This window comes from Stenella coeruleoalba (genome assembly GCF_951394435.1).
Source record: "Stenella coeruleoalba genome assembly, chromosome: 7".
Classification (NCBI taxonomy): Eukaryota; Metazoa; Chordata; class Mammalia; order Artiodactyla; family Delphinidae; genus Stenella; species Stenella coeruleoalba.
The window spans coordinates 82,304,097-82,318,874 of NC_137153.1; the positions used below are offsets into that span (position 1 = coordinate 82,304,097).

At 44.7% G+C, this 14,778-nt stretch overlaps 1 protein-coding gene across 8 annotated transcripts in view; it reads left to right on the forward strand.

Moving 5' to 3' along the window:
• The window catches only part of TLE4 (TLE family member 4, transcriptional corepressor), a 228,263-nt gene that overhangs the window by 59,614 nt on the left and 153,871 nt on the right, over nucleotides 1-14,778 (forward strand). For 4 of the 8 annotated variants that reach the window (XM_079926676.1, XM_079926679.1, XM_079926677.1 and 1 more), the window contains exon 1: nucleotides 13,205-14,166. The exons of 1 other annotated variant lie outside the window; for it this stretch is intronic. In XM_079926676.1, coding sequence (XP_079782802.1) covers nucleotides 14,122-14,166 — 45 coding nt within the window. In that variant the 5' untranslated portion in view covers nucleotides 13,205-14,121. Of the gene's footprint in view, nucleotides 1-13,204; nucleotides 14,167-14,209; nucleotides 14,693-14,778 lie in introns of those variants that run through there. 3 more of the 8 variants (XM_079926678.1, XM_079926681.1, XM_079926682.1) reach the window with 1 other exon arrangement.

Sequence of the window (14,778 nt, forward strand, 5' to 3'; positions counted from 1 at the left end):
TGTCTTCTGTCCATTTTCCAAGTCACATTTTCCGGTCTTCCAGTTAAACTCTCGATATCTAATATCTTCTGTGAATTCCCTCCTCATTTTATTTTACATTTTCATGTATGTATTCATTTCTGTTGCAAGAAGGAGCCACGGGGGATGCAGCACCTGATAGGAGCAATAAATGTGGACCTCAGACACGTGTCAGTGTCTTGTTCATTGAGCCTGAAATGTAGCAAGTGCTCAATAAATGTCAAATAAGTGAAAGTATGGGATACAACCGACCTCTGACCTCTGTACTCTAATCAGCCACATGCTGATCCCAGGGCAGCTCCAGACAACGTGTCTGAGATCAAGGGGGAAAGAGCCAGGCTGGCTGCATCTGTCCTCTTTGATGAGGGAGGTAAATCTTTCCCACAAACCATCATCGTGAAATCTCCTGCTTACTTCACTTTCAGCATCCCCAGCTGCCACAGACGGTGGGAAATCATGTATCTCACCTGAGGCTGGGACCTGTGTTACCACAGATACGCGGTTCTGTCAGTAAGGAAGAAATGGGTGACCAGATATTGGGTAGGCAACAAATGATGTCTGCCAGAAAAAAATCAAATACCGAAGAGATAATAATCCTGGCCCTCTGAGAGTTACAAACCATGGGAATCTGGACCACTAAGGAAATGGGAAACCTTCCTAATGAACATGAACGTGGTCCCCATGGTCCACCCTCTCCGCTCCAGGCCAAGCAAAATGTCCCTGCAGAGGTTGCGCTAAGTCTAAAGATGGGGCCCTACTTTCAGATACAAACATGTAAGCTCTGGCTGGAGAGGAGGATTTATTTCTTCAGAGGAACCAGAATCACTATAGCTGACCAAGGTCTTACAAGTCTAGAGGTTTCTACCTGTCAGCAGAGATGACCCTAAACTGCTCAGAATCAAAGGCTCTAGTCTGATGTGTTTTCTGGGATGCAGCTATCCTGGCCAAGTGTTCTTTGTGCTGCCAACAGTCCTGCTGAATCCTTTCTGATGGCCTTAAAGGGCTGCTGCAGACTCCTGTCCCTTCTGGATAGATGGTCCCAGGAGACCCTACTAACCCAGCAATGACCTTTGTCACTCTGACCTCTCCTGGAGTTCCCTGCCTCTGACCGCAAGAACTAAACAGTCCTGTACTATGCCCTGCAGAGGCCCCAAACACTGGGCCAGGGAGCGGCTAATTGGTTTTTTACAAGCCTAAGATAATTCTGACATTTAAATATTGATGTTCATTTCTGGACAGCTATAAACTCAAAAGGGGGGAAAGAGCATGTTTAACCGCTTCCTCACATTCAGTCTCACTGTGATAATGGTATTTAGTCAATCAGCCCAGCTTTCTAAAGAGGGGACTCATTTGCATCAAAAGGGATGTTCAGTGCACTCTGTCTCATGACAGAATGGTCCATCACTTGGTGTCTAGTCTGTCCTCTCATATTTTGAGGTGGCAGGAGGGCTGTAGGAATCCTGAGTTCTAGGCTGAAGGAAGAATAAAGCAGATTGTATTCAGCATCCAAAGAAGCATTTCCCAGTAGCCAATGAGACTCTGCTGAGGTTGGGGAGATTCTGATAATTGAACCCCAGATCAAGAGTAGGAGCCACTGCCTTCCTCTCCTTGAAACACGGCTATGAGGGAGGATACAGGTGGGGACTTAAGATGCCAGGGGTAGATCACTGAGCTGACACATCCAGAAAGGAACCAGGGTACCATTTCTATCCCCCTCCCAACCCTGCTTATCTCCTCTGATAAAGTCATTCTGTGCTTGTCTTTTTGTCAGGCCCTCCAAACCACTTGCCCATATGTCCCTAACATCTGCTCACCCTTCTTTTCTTGTACTATTGCATTGTTTCTTGAAAGTGCCCCTCAACAAGTAGACAATAATTTATTCCAATGCTGAGATTTCTGTTTTCCCATGTATTTGACTGCTATATTAAAGGCTCATAATCCACCCATAGGATCTGCTTCTTTTTTAACCAGGATCAAGAAATACTATCAAGATATAGAAACAATGTTAATAATGACAGCATCCTTTGGTTCAATTAAAGCACCATTAATATTACAATATAGGTCATAGAATCACAATTTGCTAATTTATGTGTAATTGAAAGATGGTCTTTCTCTCACAGACTCTTATGTTATGTTAATGGGTACCTTATGTTATATTTGTGTAGGTTCTCATATTATCTCTCTATAGAGTCTAGACTTTGTTATCCTAGGGTCCTAGAGTCACATATTCACTTATAGTACAAATCAGATGTTAATAGAAAGCACAGTTTCTTTCATTTTTCTATGAACAGATCCCTTTTATAAATGCCTAATTCAGCAGCAAGGGAAAAAAAAACTAAATTTCTTTTAACAACCCAGAAAATTTCATCCTCTTGATTAATTTTCACACTTTCTCTACCTAAATGCTCAGCCTATTTTGGAAGAAATGCTCCATCTTTCAGATTTCTGCTTTCTCTCCCTGTTTTCCCTGGGATGGCCTCTGGGTAGAACATGGGAAGAGGTGGGGCTTTGTGACTTCGTGGTGGTAGTGGGGTGACAGGGTCTTCGGGTCAGCAGAGTCTACCCTGGATTCCCATGAGGTCTGCTGCAGAGAAACTGGACTGGGCTGCTCGGGAACTGATGACCACAGAGGATTAGTGGCTCTCCTTCTAGAAAGTTCTGCTGAGAACTGATCCTGGAGCCCGGGGATAGTGTGACCGATGGTCAGTTGTCTCTTCCATCTTGATCTGGAGTTGGTCATTTCCCTGGTGACTTCGTCCTACATTGCCCTTGCTGGTGCTAAGGACTCCAAATGGAAACTCGTCCAGCCAGTCTGCCCAGAAGTCCTCATTGCTGACCCAGCACAGTGACTGCCTGCCTTCCAGAAAGTTCCTGCCAGACTCTCCTTTAACTTTCCAGACTCTCCTTGGTTCTTCTGGGTCTCATCCATGCCACGGAGAAGCAGAGAGCAGTTCAGGAGGTCCGCCTTCTGCCTCATTTGGGGGGATCTGTGAGTTTACTTTGCTGTGGTCATTCTTGGTTGCCGAGGGTGGGCTGAAGGGTTCTGTCCTCACAGAGCCCCAAGTAGAAAAGGAGGACAGAAACCCCTCTCTTCACCTTTTCCCCCAACTTAGCACATTTTACTGAATCTAAGATACCATTGCTTTTAAGATATACCACTGTTCTGTATGCTGCTAAAAAAAGAAAATAAGTGCCTAGCAAGATTACACATCCTGATGCATTCTGATTTCAGACATGAGAAAGCGTGAAAATATGTGTACATGAAATGAGTGAATGATTTATGTGTGCAGCCTAGGTTCCTGTCCAAAGAACGTCGGCCCCATGAAGATGGACATCATCTAACCACTACTCACCTTCCTCTCTCACCTCCTTCTCTCCACAGCCCCTCCATGGCAAGAGGAATAAGCTATGTGCTTTTTGTTTCTTGTCATTTCCTCCTCCTGCTACCCCAGGGCAGTAAGCTTCACCACCTAGCTTCCCCTCACCGTGGAAGAAACTCATCTACTCAGTCCTGCCTAGCTCTTGATGAGATGATAAAACAAATTTGCAGAGTCTTTTCTGTTTTAACAAAGCTTGGCTTTCAAGACTACAGTGACTTGTGACAAAAAATCCTTTTTTTTGGATATCAGAAATTGAATTCTAGCTTTTTTTCCCCCTTTTGAACCATTTCTATAAAAATCCTCAACTTCTGGGAGGCATGCTTTTTGGATGCCCCTGCCAGAATGGGGAGGAGCTCAGTTTAAGAAAATACAGAATAAATCAAGCACATCAAAATATTACTATAGGGCTTCCCTGGTGGCGCAGTGGTTGAGAGTCCGACTGCCGATGCAGGGGACACGGGTTCGTGCCCCGGTCCGGGAAGATCCCACATGCCGTGGAGTGGCTGGGCCCGTGAGCCATGGCCACTGAGCCTGTGTGTCAGGAGCCTGTGCTCCGCAGCGGGAGAGGCCACAACAGTGAGAGGCCCGCGTACTGCAAAAAAAAAAAAAAAATATATATATATATATATATATATATATATATATATATATATATATATATATTACTATAAATTAACCTGTTTCATTTTCATCTTCCCATAAGGCCTAGCATGAAGCAATGAGCAAAACTGAATATGCAGTAAATTCTAGTAGAAAAACAAAGAATGAAGATATTTTACTTGTTCCCACAGCCCCTTGTGAATACCTCTGAAAGTAGAATTTGTATCATTGATTTTTGGGGCAATTTCCCATCAAAAAACTAAATTAGATCATTTTTCAAGAGACCCACCATGGATGTTGACTTAGTAGTTGACCTCTTTGCCATTTCCAAATTGATAATCTCTCCCCCACCAAAAATAATCCTGGAGCCTTGTACACTTTTATACTTCTTTGTGTTGCAATCTTTGCAAATATTTGCTTTTTTTTGCTATTCTGTTGTTAGTATCCCATAGACGGAAAAGAGGTTACACGTGAAAATTGTTATTATCTTGTATAAATGTGACTTTTTAAGTATTATTTCAGAGCAGGCCAAAAGAGAAATTCCAGGGGCAGGACCTGCTGTAATGTAGGGGTTTTGTGCTGCTATTGAAGCTTTTTCTTCCTGGCTTTCTTTAAAACGAAACTTTATTGAGATGGCTGGTGTGGTAATAGGAGTAGTTTCTCTGGCCAGGTCTTAGCTGGCTGTACAAGGAACAACCATCTCTAAGGGCCCTTCTCCTGGCTAGCCTGTCCCAAGACACTGCCAACAGATCTAAATATAAACATAAAGTAATTGGCAGGTCAAGAGTTGATAGTACTAGAAGAATACAAACGAGATCACGATATGATTGCCTTTACTTGTAAACAGGCAGCTGAAAGTGAAAAATTTACAGAATCACCTGGACTTTTTCCTTCATCATTTTGTTCACCAAAACCTCATTATTTCTCTTTTTTCAGTTGCAGTGTTATAATCACATAACTGTCATTTAAAATATGATTTAAGGGAAACATCATATTTTTTTAAATACACATTTTGAAGTGTGATTTTTTTTACTATATTCATGGCAAAACTGTGTGTGTGTGTGTGTGTGCGCAGCACTGAATCTTTAGTACACTTGACTTTAATATGGAAGTCATCAAAAGTGGACGTGAGTGAATGTTCCTGAAATTCTCATTACAGAAGTTTCTTTTGGATACTGATGGTGAGCTTTAGCTATGATCAGTTTTGCAAACTGATCTTTAGGACCCTAAAATGAATGAAACGTTTTTAGTTAAAAGATATTTACACGTATTGGAGGGACTGTTGAAGGTGGAACATTTTTTTTTTTAATAGTAACTAACTATTAAGGGCTTTCTCTAGCTATAAGTATGAAACAATGTTTCCTCATCAGTTTTTCCTTCTGTTTGCAATCACTCCTATGCCTTACCCTGAGTAGAATTTCGCCCCAGCAGGTTCATAGGCTCCAGCACACAAAAAGGGCCAGTGAATCTGTTTGTCACAGTCTACTTACTAAAGCTGTGGCTACAATACTCCAGTGCTGCAGTCAGTGAAAAGGCATCGTCCAAATACAATCCAAGGAAAATGCAAGCTGATACAGCACAAAGATGCTTTGTTTAAGAATGGCAGAAATTTCCAGCAACTATCTGGAAAAAAAAAAAATGCAGGATGGGAGGGAATGTAATCAAATAACAAAACAAACCCAAACTAAAAGAGAATCTTTATAAACCAGCACAAGGACACTTTGTTTTTAAGTGCACACAATGAATTTTAAAGATCTTTGTTCAGAAGGGAAATAAAGTATTATGAAGGACTGACACATTTGATGGATGGATGGTTTCTGAAAAACCACATTATCAATTACTTTTTCCTTGTTTGGCTCCAGTCCAGTAATTTTTATTTGAACAAGCCACATGCTAGCATGGTTTTGATTGCAGGAAGTGACTGGTTGTTGTTAAAGGCCACTATTTCACTGATGAGCTTATCTCTTCCTCCCCCTCCCCGTTCTGATGGGACTCTGATATGAAAGGCACAGCTTCAGTTGTTATAAACAGAGTCAGGGATTGTTTGAGAGACCCACCCGTGTTTTGCTTTCAGCCTTCTGTGGTACAATACGGACAATGTATTCAGCAGTGCTTCAGAAAACAAACGAATTTGGCTTATTTCTGTCCTTGACTTTGATATGAAATTTTGATTTTTTTCTGACATTCAAAGCTCTCATAAATCTAAGTTTGCTAGCAAAAAACAGTTCTGAATATGGTATATATATGTGTGTGTGTGTGTGTGTGTGTGTGTGTGTGTGTGTGTGTGTGTGTTTACATAAGACTACTATCTCAAGTGAACCTTGCTGAGAAAAAAGAATCTTTATGAAACAGTCAACGTAAAATGTATCACGGATCTTCTCAAACAATACAGTGCCCTGTTCTTCACATATTTTTCATCTAATCAAAACAAGTACATTAGAACATTGTTTATTGGCCTAAACATAAGAAATATAGCTAATTAAACTATATTATTAGGTAATTATCAATTTTCCTCTGTAATTAAAGAAAGATTTGGGAGCAGCCATCAGTGGACAGGAAATTATCTATGAAATCAACTGTTGATAACTCATGGTGTGTGTATGTCTGTGTGTATCTGCTATTCATGATAACTTCCTTTATGATTAGAGTTTTTGCATGTTACCATGCCTGAAACTTCAAATATTTCTAAATTCCCAGGGTAGTATGTTGACAATAGACTCTGGATAGTTACTTGAGTATGGTTCCTTGTTCTATATTTTAAACATTAATTTTAGTGACTATTTCCTCTGGTGAGAATTAAAAAATAAAAGATATAAAATAAAAAGATGGACTTAGAGACTGGGTCATTTGATTATTCATCAGAACATGAAAACAATTTTAATGAATTAGGATTTAATCTGCTCAATGGAGGAAATATAAATTTAGCAACCATTTGCTGATTCACTTGTTCCTATCAAAATTCTCCTAAAGAAGATCCCATAGCATAGCGAGATTTTATAAAATTTATTATTAGCCACAACTTACTCCCTAACCCTAACCCTTACCCTACTTACTATTATAAAACAAAATGAAGAAAACAAAATGAAAAAAACAAAAGATATTTTATATCAAAATTATGTATCATACTTTTGATATAGGAGTATAAATGTCATACTCCTTTCTGACCTAGAAAAGGATGGTTTGAAAACAGCAGAAAAGAAAACAAAACAACACTTCTAGAGAAACAGTCCTGGATTTGAATATTACTCTGCAATTTGCAGGCTGGGTGGATTTATGCAAGTCTGGGAACCTGTCCAATAGTCTGTGGGCTCACCTTTAAGATGAAGATGAGATGGAGATTAAGGCATTGAGGTAGATTATTTATATGACAATGTCTGGCACACTTAGTAAATGTTAGCTACCAGTGGGCTTGATTACATGAACCTAGCTGTGAAATAAATACAGGTCCTTCCTAGGACATACTAGAAGGCCATGAGGCAAGGTTCATAAGAGAAATTACAGGCTTTCTAGTCTTGACCCTCAAAATCTTAAAAACAAAATGACACATCCCTTTTTATCACTATTTAAATTTCCAGTTGAATTGACTAATTAGTACTTTATTTGGCAATTCCTTCTCCCTAAGCTATGACTTTGTATATATCTGGTTTTAATAATTAGTAAAGTTCTAGTTGTGCATGCAGTAGCTTTACAGATAATAAAAATTTAATTAAACTTACTTTGATGCAACTTTGATTATAAATTTTCCTAAGCATTGCATAAATAATTCAAAAATGTATGTGACTAACATACTTCATTCAACAAAAAGTGAACTTTCAAAACTAAGTGTCAAGTATGGTGGTTTGTGTTAGGCTATTGTAAACACCCTGCCCTCAAATGGATAGAAAATGTACAGTTAGGCTCTTTTTTGCCAGTGCAGTTTTTACTATCTAGCGTTTTTATATCTTTGAGTAGATTTCTGAATCTGACTAATTCTTATAACATGATTCACATGTTTACTGTTTTTGGAGCAAGTTGTTAGAGAACACTGATTGCTGCATAGCAATCTAAATGTTATAAAAATGTTTCTAAATACAATTTGCAATAAATATTTGACAATTCTTTATTTCACATTTTCAATGTCTTATTAAAATATACATGACAATTACCATCATAATAAATCATTTTCTACACGGTAAATTATATGTCTTAAAATTTTCAAAGAAGATGAAATCCTCCCAGGACTTAAAAACAAACTGTTTCCTTTCAAGAAAGCATAAGCACCAAATTGCTTAAGCCTGTAAAGGAAAAATAGTCTATGCTACTGTTTAAATCCTTGATGAACGTCATTCCTGGAGATTATAAGATTATTCCAGCGTGGCTTCCCTTTTAAAAGCCTTAATTTCTCTTTAAATTCTCTATGGATAAATTCTAAAAAGTGCCTCAGTTTGGATTATAAACTTAGAATGGAGAACGAGTGAGCAAAAATTGTCAGATTCAGAAATCAGCCCTAAGCTACAAAAACACTGCACAGTAGTAACTGTGCTGGGGAAAGGTATGCCAATCATGCTATTGGTAACTTTGCTGTGATACGAGGGGAGATGAGCAAGGAACATGGCTAGACTGAACAATGGCTGGGTGGCGACTACAATTGAGCAGTTCAAGGGGCAGCTCTAGTGGAGTGGAAACAAGTGGAATCTGAAAGCTCAGGTTTGATTCCCAACTTGCTTGTTTACTAGCTGTATAACTTTCAAGAGGCCATTGGTTTCTCTGAACATCAGCTTCCTGGTCTGTAAAATGGGATTTTAATACCCATCCATCCTATCTCTCGCTCCCTTTGCATACTACCAGATGTAATAATATGTGGCAGCCCTAGGTAAACCCTTGTGGTCCATACAGAGATAAGGTATCAGATGGTCTCTCTTGCGGAGCTATTTAATAAAACTCTATAATTAAATCATTCAAATCTTGTTCTATATAAAGCCAAGCAGCGAAGGCGGGGGTGTCTCCATGAATGAAAATTTCCCAGAATATCACAGTCTTTTCTAAAAGTAGTAGTGCATTGGATCAGATATTACACTGTGAATGATGGCTCATTCACACTATTTTACAAGGATTTCTTGTAAAAAGAGAGTCATGTGATTTACCAGAAGTGTTCCAGGCTACATAACGTTGAAGACAAGTCCTGAATTGAATTATAGCAGTGGGAGCCCACAGACTAGCATTGAGATTATAGACCCTTACGGTTTTGCTCACTTTACAAGACAACTGATCAGTTTTCAACAAAATGTGTCTGCTTCCACTTTCCCCAAATAATATTCATTCCAGAAGTTCATTTCTTGGGAAGAGGGAAAGAAGAGGTGATCAAGCTTCGCAGATGATCCTGAACCCAAATCTATTCTTTATGACCAATGCAAGTCCCAAATTATAAAATATCTTTCGAGCTGCAAATGTTTGCGTTTAGAACGGAGGGATCATACCTCCTTTATGGAGGAGAAATCAGAAAGGTTAAAAGAGTAGGCAAAGTTAACGAGATCATGGTTAATTGTGAATTTTCACAGTTCCAGTGAAAATAATACTAGCCTTTCATGAATTATTTTCTCGTACAAAGCAGTATGGTATTTAGTTATCCTTTCCTACACCTACCCCATTCCCATGCCACCCATTTCAGAAAGTAAATCCGTAGTTTTTCTCCTGTAATATCTACCCTGCAAGCTGTTGTGATAGTTAGCATAAGTGGGAGCCTGTGTGAAGGTGTGGCAAGAGCAGCTGAATAGGTGTGAACCCTGCTGTTGTGAAAAGTAAAAGGACTCGTGCTTAAAGGGCCCAGATCCACTTTCACAGAGCAGGCAAAGAGCATGGATACATTTGGAACTGAGAGGCAATAAATCAAAAATAGCCACGTTTGCTGCTAAATTCCCTTATCCTGGCACATATTAGGTGTTCAATAAATATTTGATGGAGGAATAAATTATTTACAGCATATAACCTAAGGGGAAACAATATGTTTGCTTTGCATGTCACTTTAAGATTGAAAGCCCCAAGCTTAGTTTCCAACCTGAATGCTGCTTTGGAGTCCCCCCCACACCCTGGCCCCCACCAAGGCCCAACAGTGAGGTAGGGATAAGACAAGCCCTCAAGTGACGTCACAGCTTTGCTCAACAGTTTGGGAGAACTGCAATGAGAGAAGAGAAGACACTTTCTGTGTTGGGACCCCGGGCTGGGCTGTGGGTTGCTTCACTTGGCATCCTTCCGAGACATCCCTGTGAATTATGTAGAACTGCCACATGGTCAAAATGTGAAACATATCCAAGTGCTGTATTTTAAAATTGTACTCAATAAAAAATAAACAACCTTATTTCTCCAACCACTCTTCTGTTGACACAAACTGTCAAGAGAGATTAGGAAGAAAGGTCCCTAATACAAGTATTTGATACTTCCTAACAGAGCATAGTTTCCCCTTTGTCCACTGACCCTTTCAATAGCTCTTCAGGTTCTATTATCAGGATTCTCATTCCCTGTCCTGGGAAATAACTGCATAGCATTTCCATAAATATGGCCCAAATGATGCTAAAGCTTTCTGTATTGACACAGCATGGCTTTCACTCATTAATGCCGTCAACAAATATTTACTGAGCACCAAGTATGTGTCAGACATCATTCTAGGCATTTGGAGTGAGGCTGTGAACATAACCAGGTCCCTGTTCTCATGGAACTTGCTAACATTCTGGCCAGAACTGGTAACATAGAACCTCCTACAGAGGTGGGTAATTTAACAAACTATTGAAAAGCTCCAGTGGGAGCAAATAGCCAACCCTAGAATAGTTGCTGGTGTTCTTAGAAGATTCACTGTCCTAGTGTAGAAACTGTATCGCCCAAGACTTCTAATTTTTGGTTTCTGGGAATGTTTCAAAACAGTGCAGTCCAATGCAAATATGTGAGCGACATAAGGTAACTTAAAATTTTCTAGCATCTGGGTTAAAAAGGTAAAAAGAAAGAGACAAAATTAATTTTAGTAATATATTTTGTCTAACCAATTATATTCAAAATATTGGAATTTCAACGTGATATTATTAATTATTGCGCTATTTCACATTTTTTGTACTCACTCTTCAAAGTCGGTGTGTATGTGTACTTACAGAGCATCTCATTTTGGACTGGCCACATTTCAAGTACCAAAAAGCCATGTGTGTCTAGGTATTGGACAGAGGAAGGTCAGAAAACTGCCCATGGAGTCTTTCATTCTCTTATTTTGGGGATGGATGGGAAGATATATGCTGAATTGAAACATTCTGTGAACTCCAGTTCCAGGATTTTAGTAAACAAATTAGAGGAAGGTGAAGACCATCATAGCCGTCCTTAGAACCAGCCCTTCAAAGTGCCCAGCACAGAGAGAGGCCCATAGAATGTGCTAGGCTGTACAGTAAGTCATTGTTCGATTCGTCCACTGAGGCAAGGGATATCATTAAGAAGGGTTTTTCACGAATGCTGAGCTATCTCGGCCAACGTCTCAAGTTAGAGTAAGCAAAAAACACTCATAAATACACATCCAAAACTCAGACCATTAGGTTAGCCAACCCCCGACTTTATCTGAATTCCTCCTGCCCGCTCCCCCGCGCCCCCCCCCCCCATAAAAATGGTGAGAGGCAAGCTAGGAAAGTTGCGAGCCGAGCCGTGCAGCTTCCCCTTAAACCGGGGAGCTGCCCCCGGCTGGACGAGGACTAGGGGTGGATACACTGCCTGCCCCAGGCTATTCCTTCTTGCCATCAAGTCCACTCTCACCTCTTTAACCACTACCACAGGGATGTCCCTCCCTCAGGCTCTGCCCCCCGGACCGCCCCCACCTTTCCAGCCCTGGTTCCCCGCCGTGGCCGACCCGCCATCTCTCGTGCCCCGCGTGGCTTCCTGCCAGTTTCAACCGCGACAAACTCGACTTGCTCCTCCAAAAAGCGGGATAAATGAGGGGCGGTCTTCGTCCTTCTGATACGGGGGAGGGAGCATCTCGGGGCGTGGAGGGCAGTTTTCTTCCTTGTGCGGGGGGCCAGCATCTAGATGATACTGTTTTTGCGCGGAGCGACTGACAGTCTCTGGGGTGCAGGTGGCTCTCTCGACAAAGTTTCAGACCCCTGCCCCCCGGGCCTCCAGCCCCACCCCGAAACTCCAAGGTTACGCCCCCGCGACCCCGGGTCAGAGCGTCTTGGGGAGCTTCCATGCAGAGTTGCTCGGGGGAGGCGGTCCCGCTTCGGGGTTAAACTGCAATCACAGCTCCCTCTGGGCTCGGGGAGGCGCCCCACCCCCACCCCCGCGTCCCCGCCCCTCACCCGGGTCAGCGTCTCGCAGCTCAGTCTTCGGCTCTAAACAAGAACAGGGGCCCGAATCCGCGTTCACACGGAAAATTATGCCGGCTCCAGCGGCGCGTAAAATTCATGTGAACCGAACGAAGTGGGATCGGCGTGATCCTCCCTTTCTTGTCTCAACAGGGGTTTCGCAGCGTTACACAAGGCCGAGCTTGTCTCTTTAAGGAGACATTGGACCCTAATTAGTCCGCATTCCTGGCGCGGCTCGGGGCAAGGGGCCGAGGGTGCTTGGGTTGGAGGGGAGCGGCTGGGAGGACGAGACTCGGAAGGAGATCTTCTGACTAGCCTCTAGTCTCACCGCCCCCCCCCCCCCCTTTATTTTGCCGCCACCATCGCTACCAACACCCAGTTCTGAAGATGCAGCCAGGGCAGCAGCAACAGCAGCAGTAGTCACCGCTGCTCCCATGCCCACGTTACTTTGATTGACAGCCGAACAAATGTTTCCCAGGTTCGAACGCTCGCGCTAAGGAACTTCAGCCAAGGCGAAGCTCCGCCTTGGGCGGGCCATCTCCGCCCCGCCTCCGCTAACCCCGTCCTGTTCCATTCATTGGTCCGAGCCACCGACGACGCCCGGCCCCCACGTGGGTTCCAGCCTGGCCGGCTCCTCCCCGCTAGCTCGCCATTTGTCAGCAATGAAATGATGGGCAGTAACACAGACGGCGATTAATGTTCAGCCATCTCTGATTGGTTGTTGGAGACGCCTACTGCGCCGGGGTGGGCGGGGCGCTTGAAAATCGCCCCAGAGCGGTCGCGTGGCCGGCCGGTGATTGTAGTCAATCTGGCCGAATCCTCAGCCGCGGTCGCCGGGGGTGGACTACATCTCCCGGGATGCTCCGCGGTCCCTCCACGGACGGTTGTGAATATGTATCAGAATGTTAATGATTAGCCGCTGCTAAATTTGGTCAAAGAAGTCACCTACACAGAGCGTGTTGTTAGAGCTGTTCTGAGCGGGTGTTTGAGCTGTTGGCTGCTTTCTTTCCCCTCTCTCACACACTTGTATATTATTTTGAGGTGCTGTTCGCAGAGTTTGAAAAGAGAGAGAATTAAAAAAAAAAGCCGCAAGCCTTCCACTCTCTTTTATTTTTATAATCCCCTTCAATTTGGGGTTAAAAAAAAGACGAGAAAACAGGAAGGAAGAAAAATAAGGAAATGAGATGTGGTAAAAGAAGCTAAAAGGTGCCTTTTAAAAGATCGTTGCTGTGAGGTGAAAAAAAATCTCCAGAGAAACCAAAAAGCACCGCCGAGACCTCTTCCGAACCAAAGGAGTTTGTGTTTGCTTTTAGGAAAGAAGAGAGAGATCATTCATTTGGAGGAATAACAACCAATTAAAAGGCAAATAAAAAAAGTTTGGAGTGGGACGCCGAGCGAGCCAGCGAGCCAGCGAGCGAGCGGGTGGCGCTGCCGGCGGGCGCTGGGGCGCGGAGCTCTCACTCTCCCCGCCCGGGTGAGCGGCGCGGCAGCGGCGCCGGGCTCGGCGGGCACGCCTCGGCGGAGCGAACGTCGGAGCGTTGCCGCGGGAGACGCGCGCCGGACAATGCCCGCGGCGGGCCAGTGACGCCCGCGGGGAATGCGGAGCGGCCCGGCTTCCCGCACCCAGCCGCCGCCGCCGCCGCCGCGCGTTTCTGCCGCCCGCGTCACGCGAGACCCGGCGGGGGCCGGGACCGCCCGAGCCGCCCCTCGGACCCGGCCGGCCGCCTCCGCCACCGCCGCTTTCGCCTCCTCCTTCTCGGGGCCATTAAAGCCAATGAGCCGCGCGCCTCTGCCCAGCGCAGCCAACTAAATCGGTTTGGATGATTCGCGACCTGAGCAAGATGTACCCGCAGACCAGACACCCGGTGAGTGCGGGCGGCGGGGGCGCTGGCTCGCCCGGCGCCGGGGGATTCTCCGCGTCGCCTTCTGCGCGCCGAGTTGTGTCTTTGGCCGGAGGGGCGTGGAGGTCGGCCCGAACCCCGCGCCCCGCTCGGGGAGTCGCCCGCCACTCCTCCGCCTCCACTCCTCCCGGGCACTGGGGCACTTTCGGAGAGGGGGTGCGGAGAAGCAATTGAGTTGTAGCCATTTTCTTATTGTTGTCTTTGAAGCCCCTGGAAGCCGCGCGGAGCCGTTTGCCGTCCCCGCGCCGCGACTCCTGGAGGGGGGGTGGCGAGCGATGGAGGAGGCGCGACTCCGTGCTGGGGCGGGGAGGGCGCCCTCGGCGGCGGCGCGGCGGGTCCGGCGGCGGCTCCTGAGTGCGGGACGCCGGCCCCTCGCGCCGCGGGCCCCGGGGATCAGCGAGCCAGCCGGCCTGCCGTGCCCCTTCCCCCGACCTGTCCGCGGCCCGACGCCATGGCGCGCGTCCCCCCGACGGGCCAGTTTCGATTCCGGGTGGGGAGACAGTGGGCGAGGCGCGCCGGCTCCTGGGCGCCCGCCGTTGACGTGGGAGGGGAGCGGGGTCTCGAACTTGCGGGGTC